At 38.1% G+C, this 14,134-nt stretch overlaps 2 protein-coding genes across 4 annotated transcripts in view; both read right to left on the bottom strand.

Moving 5' to 3' along the window:
* The window catches only part of dse (dermatan sulfate epimerase), a 37,372-nt gene extending 27,141 nt beyond the window's left edge, over positions 1-10,231 (bottom strand). The window contains exons 1-2 of one of the 3 annotated variants that reach the window (XM_006626163.3): positions 10,026-10,231; positions 4,337-4,791 (exon numbers count right to left, since the gene is read on the bottom strand). In XM_006626163.3, coding sequence (XP_006626226.2) covers positions 4,337-4,752 — 416 coding nt within the window. In that variant the 5' untranslated portion in view covers positions 4,753-4,791; positions 10,026-10,231. Of the gene's footprint in view, positions 1-4,336; positions 4,792-10,025 lie in introns of those variants that run through there. The other 2 variants (XM_069196278.1, XM_015355250.2) reach the window with 2 other exon arrangements.
* Positions 10,232-11,842: 1,611 nt separating this feature from the next.
* The window catches only part of nt5dc1 (5'-nucleotidase domain containing 1), a 107,886-nt gene continuing 105,594 nt past the window's right edge, over positions 11,843-14,134 (bottom strand). The window contains exon 12 of the mRNA XM_069196271.1: positions 11,843-13,639. Coding sequence (XP_069052372.1) covers positions 13,521-13,639 — 119 coding nt within the window. The 3' untranslated portion in view covers positions 11,843-13,520. The remainder of the gene's footprint in view (positions 13,640-14,134) is intronic.

Raw genomic sequence — 14,134 nt, 5'->3', positions numbered from 1 at the left:
TTATTTTTTTTACTTTCGAAAAAAAGAGTAAGCAGGAGAGGGATTAGGTGGTTTAAGAAGGCAAACTATACAATATCAATAAAAAGTATTCTAGCAAAATAAGGTTAAAACATGTGCAGTGATCTAAGTACAAACATAAGCCATGTGCTTTTGGATCATAGTGGGGATATGGTTCTTTTCCACAAGCTAGTGGCTCTATAATTAAGGGTCACAGAGACCTCAGTCAGCGGTGTTTTCAGAGCCACTTTCAAGGTTTTCTGTGAAATTTTAAAACCATAATAAAAGTGTTAGTAAAGAGAGAACATATATCACGAGCTGTTCATTTGTGAAAATCCATGTTTAGTGGTTACTTTGTCTGTTAACTGTGGCAGATTTCAGAATTAAGATATGAAGCATTCCAGTGCGTTTTAGTTAGTTTTATGCAAATCATTTGCACTGCAATGAAGAAACTCAGTTTTCCATCATACAGACCAAACCTAAATATTAACTACCCACTGCAGGGCAGTTTCTGAAAAGCTCATCTTCCCTTGTTTTGGTTATTTCCATTTATTCATTCCAAGAAAATCTGTATGTGAAGACACCATCAAACGAAGTGCATTTCTGCACTTTATCCTGGTCTCCTGAGATATTTATGCCATCTCCAATTACCGCTTGCCAAAACCCCTACACATGCATTTAAACATAGCCAAGCTGTCCTTAAAACAAGCAGTCATGCTTGAATTTTAATTAGCATACCAAACCAAAATGATCAATCCAATGAGATGAGCACGGCAGCTTGAAAAGCTGTTTCTGCTGGCTCCTTCATTTTTTCATGGATAAAGACAGATGGAATTTATTTTAAAAAACTCTGGTCTTAAGAAACTTTAAAGAAAGAGTTAGAAGAGCTCAGCAAACCAATGCCCAGATTCCAGATTGCACTGCAATGGCCTCATCTTAATGTTAAACTCTTTCATGCTTTTTAATCAGAAAACTGCAAAACTCACAGAAAAGTAAAACATCTCTACTACGTCACAGCATGGAGCTATTTTGAGATATAACACTACATTCTCGGTCTGTGAATATTTTCTTTAATTAACTGGAGTCCTGGTTGGACAAGGAAAATGAAGTGCAGTATTGATGCTTGTGAATGGCACCTATTGATGTGCTCTATTAACATTTCTTGCACACTTGGAACAGCAAGTTAGCTTTATGCACATGACTAAACAGACCACAAAGCCTTATGGAGAGATACTGTATTTTTCTACTCTCCTGGCATTTTAATCACTTCCATTCATTATTTTAAGGTGTTCTATTCAATGTTTCTCTAGGCAGGATAACAGAAACACGTACTGTAAATATGTATCCCATTCTCGTCACAACATTACAGGAAAAGAGAGAAGTGATTTTTGTTAAGTTACAAGTCAGTAAACTGTCTTGAGAGACTTTTTTGCTTTTACAGATTAAAACAGAATCTTCTTTATACGCAGTTTATAAAACATAAAGGTATACAAAAAATATATAAGTAAGGTATACAAAAAGGTATACACTAAATCTTCATTGCTAAGAAAAACTCTTACTGGAATGCTAGATCTTTGGTTTCAGCCTCAATAATAATAGCTTGCCTTCTCATAAACAAGCTTTTTCTTGAAATCACTTCATTTTTCTCACAATATACCGTAGCTGCATCTTTACTGAGCCAGAGGCGTAAAACTACGAACATGATTATGACCACCACAAATTTATGTTGTCAATCATATCTAATGGAGGCTGTGTAATAATGTCATAGCTACAGCAGATGCAATGATAGCAGGGCTGATGAAACTTGCACTGAACGGATGTCACTTTCTCTAATTAATAACACACTGCTCAATCTCGCAGGCTCCTAGCAAGCCGCAGGGGATCTTATCGTGCAGCTAATGACACCCTAACCAACTCAAACTCATCTAACACTGGCATGTATATACAGTAAGTGAATGAAATAAAGACATAATAATAATCACATGGCTGAATATCCAATGAAAACGGTTTTACTAGTACGGTTTTTGAGAAGCACTGAAGCTTTACAGAGCACAAACCACTGAACATTTGCACCACATTATTAACTTCACACTTACAGTAAATGTTTGATTTCCCCTGACTGGAAACATGTTAAGCAGCATTCTCTAGGAGCTGCTAAACACAGTTTCTAACATAAACACATAAATTCTTATAGCATTCATCACTGCAAATATTGACGTTAATTTTCTCCACAGTCTTAGATAATAAGGTGACTCAGTTCAGCCAGGACTAGGGAAAGAATAAACTAGAATGCAAAAGCTCATATTCATGGTTCTCTGAAAAGCTCTTTGTTAGGTTTATTTTAAATAATGTAATTGACTGATTAATTTAACTACACTTATTTAGTAGTATCAGCATTTTTGCAATATTAATTGGACATTAATTTATTATTGTAAGCGTTGATCAAGGTAGAAGAGATGAATTTACTGTGGTAAATGTGTCTTTGTATTAAATCATGCATGCAAACAGACATTTGAGCATATGAGAAATAAACTGAATTCTGGTAAGACAAGGGGTATCTCTGTAATATCTACAATTCCAAAGGCATGTGAACACACTTAGTTCTTCGGGTGGATAGCCCTGTCAGCATGCGTAGACTGCAAAGGAACAAGTAATAGGTTTATTCCATGCTGAAAAAAAGAAGAAAGAAAACAAAACGTTTCTGCCATGGAGCCTTTTTCAGGTGTCAGAAGTCATTTTTCAACAAACTTCAGATCAGATCACTTTATTGGCCATATACAATTTCTTGTTTTGGGAATTTTAGTCTTTTCACCTACCCCAGCCTGCTCTCCATGAGACACCCAGACAGGGAGAGAAGCTGGGGGTCAGAGTGCAGGGTCAGCCATTTATACAGCACCCCTGGAGCAGCTGGGGTTAAGGGCCTTGCTCAGGGGCCCAACAGAGTAGGATTCCTCTGCCAGCCGCGGGATATGAACCGGCAACCTTCCAGCCACAGGCACAGATCCTTAGCTACAGAGCCACCACTCCGCCCAGGAAAAGGAGAAAGGAGTTTCTAGAAGATTAAATTAAATTTAAGTTACAAGTGAAGGACAATAAAGCCCAGGAAGTCTTTATAGTTAAAACTGGGTCAAAAAGGTTGATGGAAGGATAATATGTAATGTATAGTTATTAAATAGCATTTTTATTTAATATAAAACAAGAACAAAACTATTCAATAACTCAAAACGTAAGAGGTGTTACATTCAATGACTCCTAATCACAGCTGCAATTTGTTATAAACATGCAAAAATCAGCAAAAACTTCCCCTAAAACTGCTTAGCATACACAAATGGATGAGCTAGAGTTATTGTGGGTAAAATTCACAAACCACAGATTTCCTGTAAAAATATGCAGTGTGTTGAACTATCTCAGACATCTAACCTTATCTAAGCAGTAAGCTTAGGCAATGCTGTTTTTTTCTCACTTAAGCATAAATAGCACTCAAGTGTTAAACCACTTATCAGATTTTTATTCTTTCTCAACATTCCCCTTAATGTTAGAAGATTAATTTCCTAGAAGACTTTCAGGCCTGAATTAATGTTTGCTGACAACAAGTTTAGCTTCAGTAGAAAATATTTGTATATAGGCACTAAAGGTATTGTGTGTAATATTTTACTTTAAACCATTGCATTTTGGGGCATCATTTTACTAACAAACCATGGTCATGTCATTAGAGAAAACAAATGTGCATACCTCCAGAGACCTGTTTAAATAACCTTTATCTTATAAACCTTATTTCATTGTCCCTCATATTTGTTACATTTAACCCAGATGAAAGAGTTTTAGGATCAATTAGCACTTGTATGTATGTGTAAAAGTGGGCTCACTGGCCTCCTTCAGGTCTTTTTCATTCGAGTTGTACTTGTAAAAAAAATGTAATAATCAGTACTTTAATCATTACCGGCTACAGGAATATCAATATGGGGCGAGCACAAAAAATAGCACTGTGTAAAATGCATTACAGCACTGTTGTAATGATTAAACAAATTTGTAGTCCTTACCATCCAAATCTAGAATACCTACATAGTGTGTCTAATCCCAACACAAAGCTCTGCCCTTAGCCAGGCTGTGGGCTGCTGGCACATTCTTGTAAATGTACAGTAAATGGCTTGGCACAGTGAGTCCTGTTACATTAATCACCCCCTCCGACATCTAGACGGTGTCAAACTCAGCTGAAGCCTGGCACCTGGTCCTGTGGCGTGAGGGCCTTTTTCCCCTCTGTCTGGGGACTGGGGCTGAGGGAATCACAGCAGGGGCAGGGAGAGCCGCGCGCGAGGAGAAAACAAAGACAAAAATATACCAACTAGGCTGCGCTGCCATCCTTTCCATGTACTCCCTCGCCAGGTCCAGGGCCCTCTCGGTTTCGGGGAACAGCACGCAGAACATGGACAGCACTCCCAGGTTATTCCCATAGATTTCGTTCCAGCGGGCGCTGAAGTCCGCCGGGCTCCAGGGCGGGAGGTACTCTTCGGGGTGGGCGAGCATGGTCCGGCCCGCCTCTTGGATCTTGGCGGCGATGTGCAAGTGCGTGCCCCGACCCTGACGTTGCAGGGCTCCCACCTCCTCCCTGGAGAAATACAGCATGGGGTGGCCATCGTAATTCCCACCAAGAAAAGGGATTCCACCACTGGGGTCTTCTTCCAGCGACAGGGCCAGGGAAAAGCAGAACAGGGTTATGAAAAACACTGTGGGGGCCCCACGCGTATAAGTCCTCATTCTGACATCAGAGGTGGGACCAGACCATTTCTGAAGAATCTAAAACAAATGGGATGGAATAAGAAAAAAAATAATAAGCAGGGCCATGGGTTTGAAGTTTGAAGTCTCTGCATGCTCACAATAATTGGATTCAGCTGTATGTCTAAGAATTTAGCATTCCTTCGGCATTTAGAAAACTGCAAGTAAAATGTGCTGCTTGGGGTTTTTCTAGACTAAAGTAATCTATACCACACATTGGATAAAAGTCTGTTTACAGGATATACTGTACCTTGCATTGATTTTTTAAATGTTTCAAAAAACACCCTGCCAGTAATTACGTAGGCACACTTCTTAATGCCTGAGTACTTTAGAACCCATGTTTATACTATACTGTATGTCTCTTAAAACGTGTTGGTTGTTGGTGTGATTTGTTTTCACAAGGTTTTTGCAGAGTGCGGAGTCCACAATGAGTAAGAAAATCTCAATTACCATACATGTTGAATCAAATACAGTAGGAGCTTTAATTAGAAAAAACGAATCAATTCAGCTGAGAGCACAATTTCCTAGTTCTGCATTTTCTGCTTATTAGGACTTCTGTAGATGTACTGTAATTCTGTAGTTGAAGAATGTAAGCATTCAAACTTTGTCACATAATTTAGTAAATTCCATGGAAATCTACACTGTATGACTGTTAAATAAACACAAAACCCAAAATAATAAACCCAACACGTAATCAAAAACTAGCTCAACAATGGATGACCTTGTTTGGCCACCACTGGCATCAATGGCTTTAGGGCATCTACACCTCATAACTGCTATCTAATTGTTTTAGGACACTTGGAATGTTCCTGCACAGATCTATAATTAATTAATAATAATAATTGCTTATACTTGTATAGCACTTTTCTGGACACTCCACTTAAAGCGCTTTACAGGTAATGAGGATCCCCTCCACCAGCACCAGTGTGCAGCCCCACCTGGATGATGTGACAGCAGCCATAGTGCACCAGTACTCTCCCCACACACCAGCTCTCAGTGGGGAGGAGAGCAGAGTGATTAAGCCAATTCATAGATGGGGATTATTAGGAGCCAATGACTGGTAAAGGCCAATGGGAAATTTGGCCAGGATGCCTGGGTAACAGCCCTACTCTTTTCGAGAAAACGTCCTGGGATTAATAATGACCACAGAGAGTCAGGACCTCGGTTTTACGTCTCATCAGAACGATGGCATCTTTTTACAGTACAGTGTCCCCGTCACTATACTGAGGCATTAGGAGCCACACAGACCACATGGTGAGCGCCCCCTACTGGCCCCACTAACACCTCTTCCAGCAGCAACCACAGTTTTTCTCAGGTCTCCATCCAGGTACTGACCAGGCTCACACTTGCTGAGCCTCAGTGGGCTGCCAGTTGCAGTGAGTTGCAGGGTGATATGGCTGCAAAACCAGCGATTTGTGCTTCCTGGCTGTGTCTGATGAGTAGTTATATCGCCTCTCACATAGTCTACTATATACCCCCATATACAGTGCCTTGCGAAAGTATTCGGCCCCCTTGAACTTTTCAACCTTTTGCCACATTTCAGGCTTCAAACATAAAGATATAAATTTTTTATTTTATGTGAAGAATCACCAACAAGTGGGACACAATTGTGAAGTGGAACAAAATCTATTGGATTTTTGAAACTTTTTTAACTAATAAAAAAATGAAAAGTGGGGCGTGCAAAATTATTCGGCCCCCTTGCGTTAATACTTTGTAGAGCCACCTTTTGCTGCGATTACAGCTGCAAGTCGCTTGGGGTATGTCTCTATCAGTTTTGCACATCGAGAGACTGAAATTCTTGCCCATTCTTCCTTGCAAAACAGCTTGAGCTCAGTGAGGTTGGATGGAGAGCGTTTGTGAACAGCAGTTTTCAGCTCTTTCCACAGATTCTCGATTGGATTCAGGTCTGGACTTTGACTTGGCCATTCAAACACCTGGATACGTTTATTTGTGAACCATTCCTTTGTAGATTTTGCTGTATGTTTGGGATCATTGTCTTGTTGGAAGATAAATCTCCGTCCCAGTTTCAGGTCTTTTGCAGACTCCAACAGGTTTTCATCCAGAATGGTCCTGTATTTGGCTGCATCCATCTTCCCCTCAATTTTAACCATCTTCCCTGTCCCTGCTGAAGAAAAGCAGGCCCAAACCATGATGCTGCCACCACCATGTTTGACAGTGGGGATGGTGTGTTGAGGGTGATGAGCTGTGTTGCTTTTACGCCAAACATATCGTTTTGCATTGTGGCCAAAAAGTTCGATTTTGGTTTCATCTGACCAGAGCACCTTCTTCCACATGTTTGGGGTGTCTCCCAGGTGGCTTGTGGCAAACTTTAGACGAGACTTTTTATGGATATCTTTGAGAAATGGCTTTCTTCTTGCCACTCTTCCATAAAGGCCAGATTTTTGCAGTGTAAGACTGATTGTTGTCCTATGGACAGACTCTCCCACCTCAGCTGTAGTTCTCTGCAGTTCATCCAGAGTGATCATGGGCCTCTTGGCTGCATCTCTGATCAGTCTTCTCCTTGTCTGAGCTGAAAGTTTAGAGGGACGGCCAGGTCTTGGTAGATTTGCAGTGGTCTGATACTCCTTCCATTTCAAGATGATCGCTTGCACAGTGCTCCTTGGGATGTTTGAAGCTTGGGAAATCTTTTTGTATCCAAATCCGGCTTTAAACTTCTCCACAACAGTATTACGGACCTGCCTGGTGTGTTCCTTGGTCTTCATGATGCTCTCTGCGCTTTCAACAGAACCTTGAGACTATCACAGAGCAGGTGCATTTATACAGAGACTTGATTACACACAGGTGGATTCTATTTATCACCATCAGTCATTTAGGACAACATTGGATCATTCAGAGATCCTCGCTGAACTTCTGGAGTGAGTTTGCTGCACTGAAAGTAAAGGGGCCGAATAATTTTGCACGCCCCACTTTTCATTTTTTTATTAGTTAAAAAAGTTTCAAAAATCCAATAGATTTCGTTCCACTTCACAATTGTGTCCCACTTGTTGGTGATTCTTCACATAAAATAAAAAATTTATATCTTTATGTTTGAAGCCTGAAATGTGGCAAAAGGTTGAAAAGTTCAAGGGGGCCGAATACTTTCGCAAGGCACTGTACATATAGTTCTACTATATGTAGAACTGTCCCTTTTCACAGCCTGTAAACAGAAGCCTATACACCATCAAATCAACTTTCTGCTGTCCATCAATGTGCTGTATAGCTGAATCCGGATTCATAAGCGAGGGTGATGTTATCTCGCCAATGGAGCAGCAGACATAAGTGTTATCTGTACCACTGGAGGAATGGATACTATGTTTACACAATCTGTAACGAGAGTGCTCTAGTTCTGATTGCTGTAATCCAAATGACAGGAGAGGTGTGTGACTGTAATCTGTGTTGTTCCAGTTTCCAGATCGTGTTTCTGTGACTGGAAATGCTTGGAACATACCCAATGCCAGATAAGGATCATCACTGGATAAATGTAGTATCACAAATTTGAGGTCAGATAGAGCACTTTTTTTTAGGAATTTATGGTTACGTGATGCATCTTCTTAAATACTGCAGCTACCATGGATTGAAAAGATTTACATTTTTAAAACGCAATTCAAGTAATTTGTGACAAAATGTTTGAATCCTTTCCTTTGTGCCCATATTTAATGTGAAAATTGATTTGGTTGCTCTACATAATGATTGAATCACTAACTCTATCCATCACAGTGATGGATACATTTATAACAAAACAGCACTTTTAATTCTGAATATTTAAAACCAGTTATTTGAAAAACATGTAAGCAATAGATTGTGGCACCATCTTTGTCACCTTTCTTTTCTAACAATAATTTAAGTATGAACACTTTTTACAGTATTTTACTAAAGGCTCTACAATGGAAATTACTCATACACTGCTTGACACTCTATCACAGTCTCACTATAATACGCAGATACTTCCTTAACAGAATAATTTCTAAATATCCATTATATGCCCTAACTACACTTTTTCAGGACTCCAGATTTATTGGTTGGATAAGGATGAATTATTACACTACTAGACAGGACAAGAGACAGGGATATGACCCGTATCTTGATAAGATTCCCATTGACAAGTTAAAATTCATCAAATGTTTATGCGTTTAGAAATTAATGCAGGAGATGCATAGTGTATCGAATACTGCAGTGTATCAACTAAAATATGTCTATATGAACTTCTATTTTTTTTTCAATAAGACTGTTTAGAGACCGGAAATTCCTACTAGAGTGAGATTTTATGATATTAATGAAAAATGCTGAGCGTTGAACTTTGCTAAAACTTGCAAGTATTAGAGGGCATTTCCCGGGTTTTAAGAATTTCTTTGAATCCTTGATTTAATACTAACAATAGCCATCGCCAATAACTCTATTGCCGGTCTAGGCTAGTTTGCACTCCGTTATTCGTGTCAGTAAAATTATATTAATTCAGTTTTAAACTTTTCTAAATAGTTCAAATCCGCGTCACACATCGTTAGACTGCCTGCTTACATTACGTGTTTAAACAATATTTTCGGAGGAGAGTGAGAAGACAAATCAGCTGGATCTTCTGGTTCCAAGTTTGAGCACACCAGCTATCAACATATTTTTCACATGCTCTTTCTTAACGCTGGACTGCAGCCTGCGAGGACTCTGAATCCAAACGCCCTAGCTCCAGTAAAGCCCGTTAAGCCAAATGCAGGGACAAATCATCTTAGCGTACCTCAGGTAGCTAATGGACTGCTACATCTGGCAAACTAATGAACTTCGGGTATTCAAACTCATTTACAGAATTAGCTTTGCCTGGGTTTCTGTCTGGGTTCTGATTTTTTTATGGAGCACGTTATGTCTAAACCTTCTAACTTAAAACAAATGTCAGCTCATGTAACAACGGCCGCTTTCAGGTTATAAAAAACATATTCTTTACGCAAAAACAGATCTGGACTTAAAGTAAAATAAGCCCCCTCTTAACACTGTATTGATACGATCGGAGATCTAAAGACTCAAAAAAAAGTTATAATAGTTATGTGGGACTATACTGCGGCTAGAAGTTGGTAAGGGCATTTTGCCACGAGTACGGGATAAAGGCATATATATTAATAAAAATATCCTGTTGTAATTAGAACATCTTATAACTTAATCACATATACTTTCCCTTGTCCGCAAGCATTTTAAGACGTATGCTCACTTTTTATTTTTTTTCTACTAATGAAGATCAGTCAGATAACCGTGTTAAATAAAAAGCCGTTTACCTTTGCCAAGTCCTGCTAAGTCAGCGGGCAACAGACGCTCTTCCCATAAATCATTATTGGAGCGCAGAAAATCGGTCGATTTTTATTTTATTTTTGCCTTGTTGTACAATACATGGTATTTTAGGTTTTAAATGCTTTCAGCCAGTTGCGCTTGGAGTGTAGAAGTCTGCTATGTCGGAGACAACGTCATCAAGACAGGATTTAGGGAGGAGTTGAAGAAGAAAGGAAAGCGGAGGATATATATATTTTTAAAACTTCTTAGAATAATGACTTACTTTCGCTTTAACTTTGTTTGCCAGCACCTTAGTAATTAGTTACAAACCTCCTACGTCTGTGTCGCCGAACAAAGAATTCGATTGCTTACAGAATTATGCACAACATTTAAGTGAACATAAATTACTCTCGTTTCATTCATGATGAAATTGCACACTAGTTACAGTATGTTAACAGCATAGTACTGTATGTTTATAGTAATTTAGCTCAATCACAGGAATTAGAATTGTTTTCAGAACTGTGAAATGTGATTACACTGTAACATCCATATGTCAAAAGTTATTTTTTTCTGTACTAGAGACAATTTAAACAATTCATACGTGAAATACATTCTTGCTATTTACATGCAAGAGGGTATTTTCTAAAATCATCTATTAATTTTCTTAAATTAGCATACTATGGATTATATTAACCGCAAAAATATGCATTTTCATTGCCACACATACATTAAACAGCTTTGAAAATGACAAAACGGTGCATCTTAAAAAAACGCCTCAAAGTTTAGACTTGCCTTTACAATACCTGACATGGCACTTAGCGTCATTGCACCAAGTTAATGTTTTCAGGATAAATCCATATTTGCATAAAAGCTGTGGAGAAAAAGATTATTGGTACCTCTAGTCAGGGAAGTCAAACCCAGATTGACACAACAAAGCAGAATGGCAACAAATGTTAACACACCTAAAACACAACCATTGATAGTACACCCCAATGGTCTATTTCCTCATAAATTACAACAATCTCCTCCTTAATCTGTTGAAACACTCTTCATGAGCTCCAGTTAAAGGGGATAAACTCTGCATTTCAGGGACAGCTGAGGGGACAGCACCAGTCTTCATGGGCAACATGACATGGTGACAAGGTTCTCAGCATGGCTGTTTCAAAGCTCTTGGGACCTTGGTTTGATTCTGCAATGAGATCCCCTGTGCGTGGAGCTGACATATTCTCCTACGGATCTGTCTGGGGTTTTCTGGGTTGCTCTGATTTATTTAGAGTCCAAAGACTGGTGAACTGGCCTTCCTTCTGCATGTGTGAGAGTGAGGGCCCTCAGATGGACAGCCCCCAATGCAGATTACAGCCCCGACAGCATCCTGTCGACCGGGTTAGGTTCTGGTGACAATCTTACATCTTTATAAGCATGTAAAAAAAAGTCAGCTGCTGGAAAGAATATCCCCCCTACTTGTACAAAATAGAATGAGTATCAATCAATTTTAAGAACCTTATGGAACATAAGATTTTCCACTTCTTCAATGATGGATAAGCCATATGCTAAGAGTTTTATTATATTATTTGATTGGTATTTTGTAGAATCTTTAATGGCTAAATGACCAGACACCTGAGGGCTTAACTTTTAGGAGACTAAATTACCACCCTGACACATATAAAATCCCCAAATCTGGAGATACTGCTCAGAAAATGTAAAACTAGTAAACTGATTTCAAAGATCTCTGTGAAAGTTTTTATTTAATAAATGTTGCTAAGGAACAACAGATGAAGCACTTAAGATGTCAAATTAACTTCAAAACACTTTAAAGCACAAAACGTTTTGTTTTATAAACTTGTACAATATTTTTATTTCACAGATGGTGAACTCAACAATTTCCCTGTATTTTCTAGAAGACATACAACCTATAAAACAATTGAAAGCTTGTTTTTCATTGAAAATACAAACAAAACAGGAATCCCATAACTGTGGCTTGTTAGGATGATGCATTCCTTAGAAAGAAACACTAACATTCTGGTTGACTGTTGAGACTTTTTGCAAGTGAGTATTAAACTAAAAGCAATATGGAAAGCAACAATCAAATAGAATTCATTCATTTGTCGGTTAAAGCATTTTCACAAACTTAAGTACTGCATGTTTTGGACAGGTATCCCACATTTTTAAAAACCATCAGCTGTTCTTAAGATGCTTCTTGCTTAACATTTACATATCATACTTTCCAAAAACAACAGACAATACTGGAACAATAATGGAAGTAATGTGACATTTTTCTTTTACAAGTAAAATGACTAATGTAAAATCCCTTTTAGACGTAGATCTAAAAACACCATTCTGAGCTTGTAGCAAAATGTGAAGTTATAGTTTTCAAGCTACCCACAGAATACTCTCTGATATTTTCTATAATATTTACTGAGCAGCATTAAAAAAAAAGATTTTAAAAACAAAAACTTGATGTGTTCTAGGAAATAAAAAAAAAATTACAAGGAAGCTGTGGTAAACACAAATTGTCCAAATACTTTGTGTGGTATAAATGCTGACATTTTTGCCTATGATGTCAGCACTTGAAGACTTAATTACAACACAGGTGCTTATATCTTAGAACAGCCTTCAATTCATCACTTTAACAGTGTTGTTACATCTAGGAAAAAAAAAGTTTATTTCTGTGTCAGAGAACAAACTACAGGTGTTTGTTTTTACAAAACTAAATTACTAAGGGAGGAACACTAAACATAAAGCCCTTAATGGCAAAAAACAAAATACTAAGCAAAAGTCTTTAACTCAATTTCTTGATTAAAAAACACCTATGTGTCTTGTCTCAGTTAGAACACTGTCCATCTCTATAAAGCAAAAAGAAGGAACATTTAGGGATTACTGGACGTTTTACTCATAATTACTTATAGCTGGCTTTATTCTTATAATGTAAAAAAAGTATACATTTAATGGAGAGTGCTAATACAGTACATTTTCTCAACTGCAGATGAAATATAATCTGAGGCAGATTAGACCCTCCTGGGAGTGCACAGAATGTAATGGTAAAACAGACTTTTTAATTAAAGCACAAAGAGCAAATGTATTCTGGTTATAAATGAGTTTGGCTTATTATATGATAAAGTCAAGAATATTGGGTGCTTTCCTCAATGAGTAATCCCACTTGTGACCTTGAGGTACAATACAACAAAAATGCCTGCAAACTGTACAATAGTTTGTGGATTTTACATTAATGATCATACAGTCTACAGCAGCTGAATCCCCTGATACACAAACAAGTACACTGTACAATAGATACGTTTGCATGTACATCAGCAGGTTGCATTTTCAAATGTAAACCCAGATAACAATACTTAAAAATAAACCTTATAACATTCACCCAAAGGGCTTTACATTCAGTGTGGTTAACAGTAACTGGTACATGTCTATTGTGCTCCTTGAAACGTAGAAGTAAAGGACTACAGGCAAGAAAAAAAAACAGCATTCCTTTCTTAGCTAAAGGTGTTGTGTTACTCCCTGGGGATGTTCTCAGATTTCTTCAGAAGAGAGTCTGGTGGTCTGGGGTAGTAGCCAACGGTTCTTGGTTTATCAGGAGAAAATCTTGGGAATTTGTAATCCAGAGGAAGATCTTTGGGGAAATAAAAAAAAGTACAGATTAAATTCGAGTAAATCTGTTGCTCTTGCATCTTCACACTACTTACATGTAAATGACCTGAAATGGAGACACAAAAAAATATACGGTACTGTACACAAGCTAATGTGGAACTAAAAAGTCTGCACAGTGCATTTTCTGAGTACCAAGGGCCTGATTTCCACATGTTGGTGAAAAGCCTGCTGATGCGTCAGACCGGTTTTGTGTCCAGTAAGTTGTTTTTTTAACTCTTCCACATAATTCAATTTCATATTTTGCAATAATGTTTTGCAATATTTATGTTTTGGACTAACTAGAATTAATTGTAATCAATTAATTTGAACTAGCTTTAGTTGAATATTTGTGTATTTTTACCTTCTGCGCTTTGGGAGCTGCACTTATTACAGTCATCTTCCACACACCAAACTTTGAAGACAAGTATATTAATGTTTTCATTTTGTTCAGATAAACTAGTTGGGATGTTATTTTCAG

Source organism: Lepisosteus oculatus, chromosome 2 (assembly GCF_040954835.1).
Source record: "Lepisosteus oculatus isolate fLepOcu1 chromosome 2, fLepOcu1.hap2, whole genome shotgun sequence".
Taxonomy (NCBI): Eukaryota; Metazoa; Chordata; class Actinopteri; order Semionotiformes; family Lepisosteidae; genus Lepisosteus; species Lepisosteus oculatus.
The sequence above is the reverse complement of the archived record's forward strand: the minus strand, read 5'-3'. Positions and strand labels throughout refer to the sequence as shown.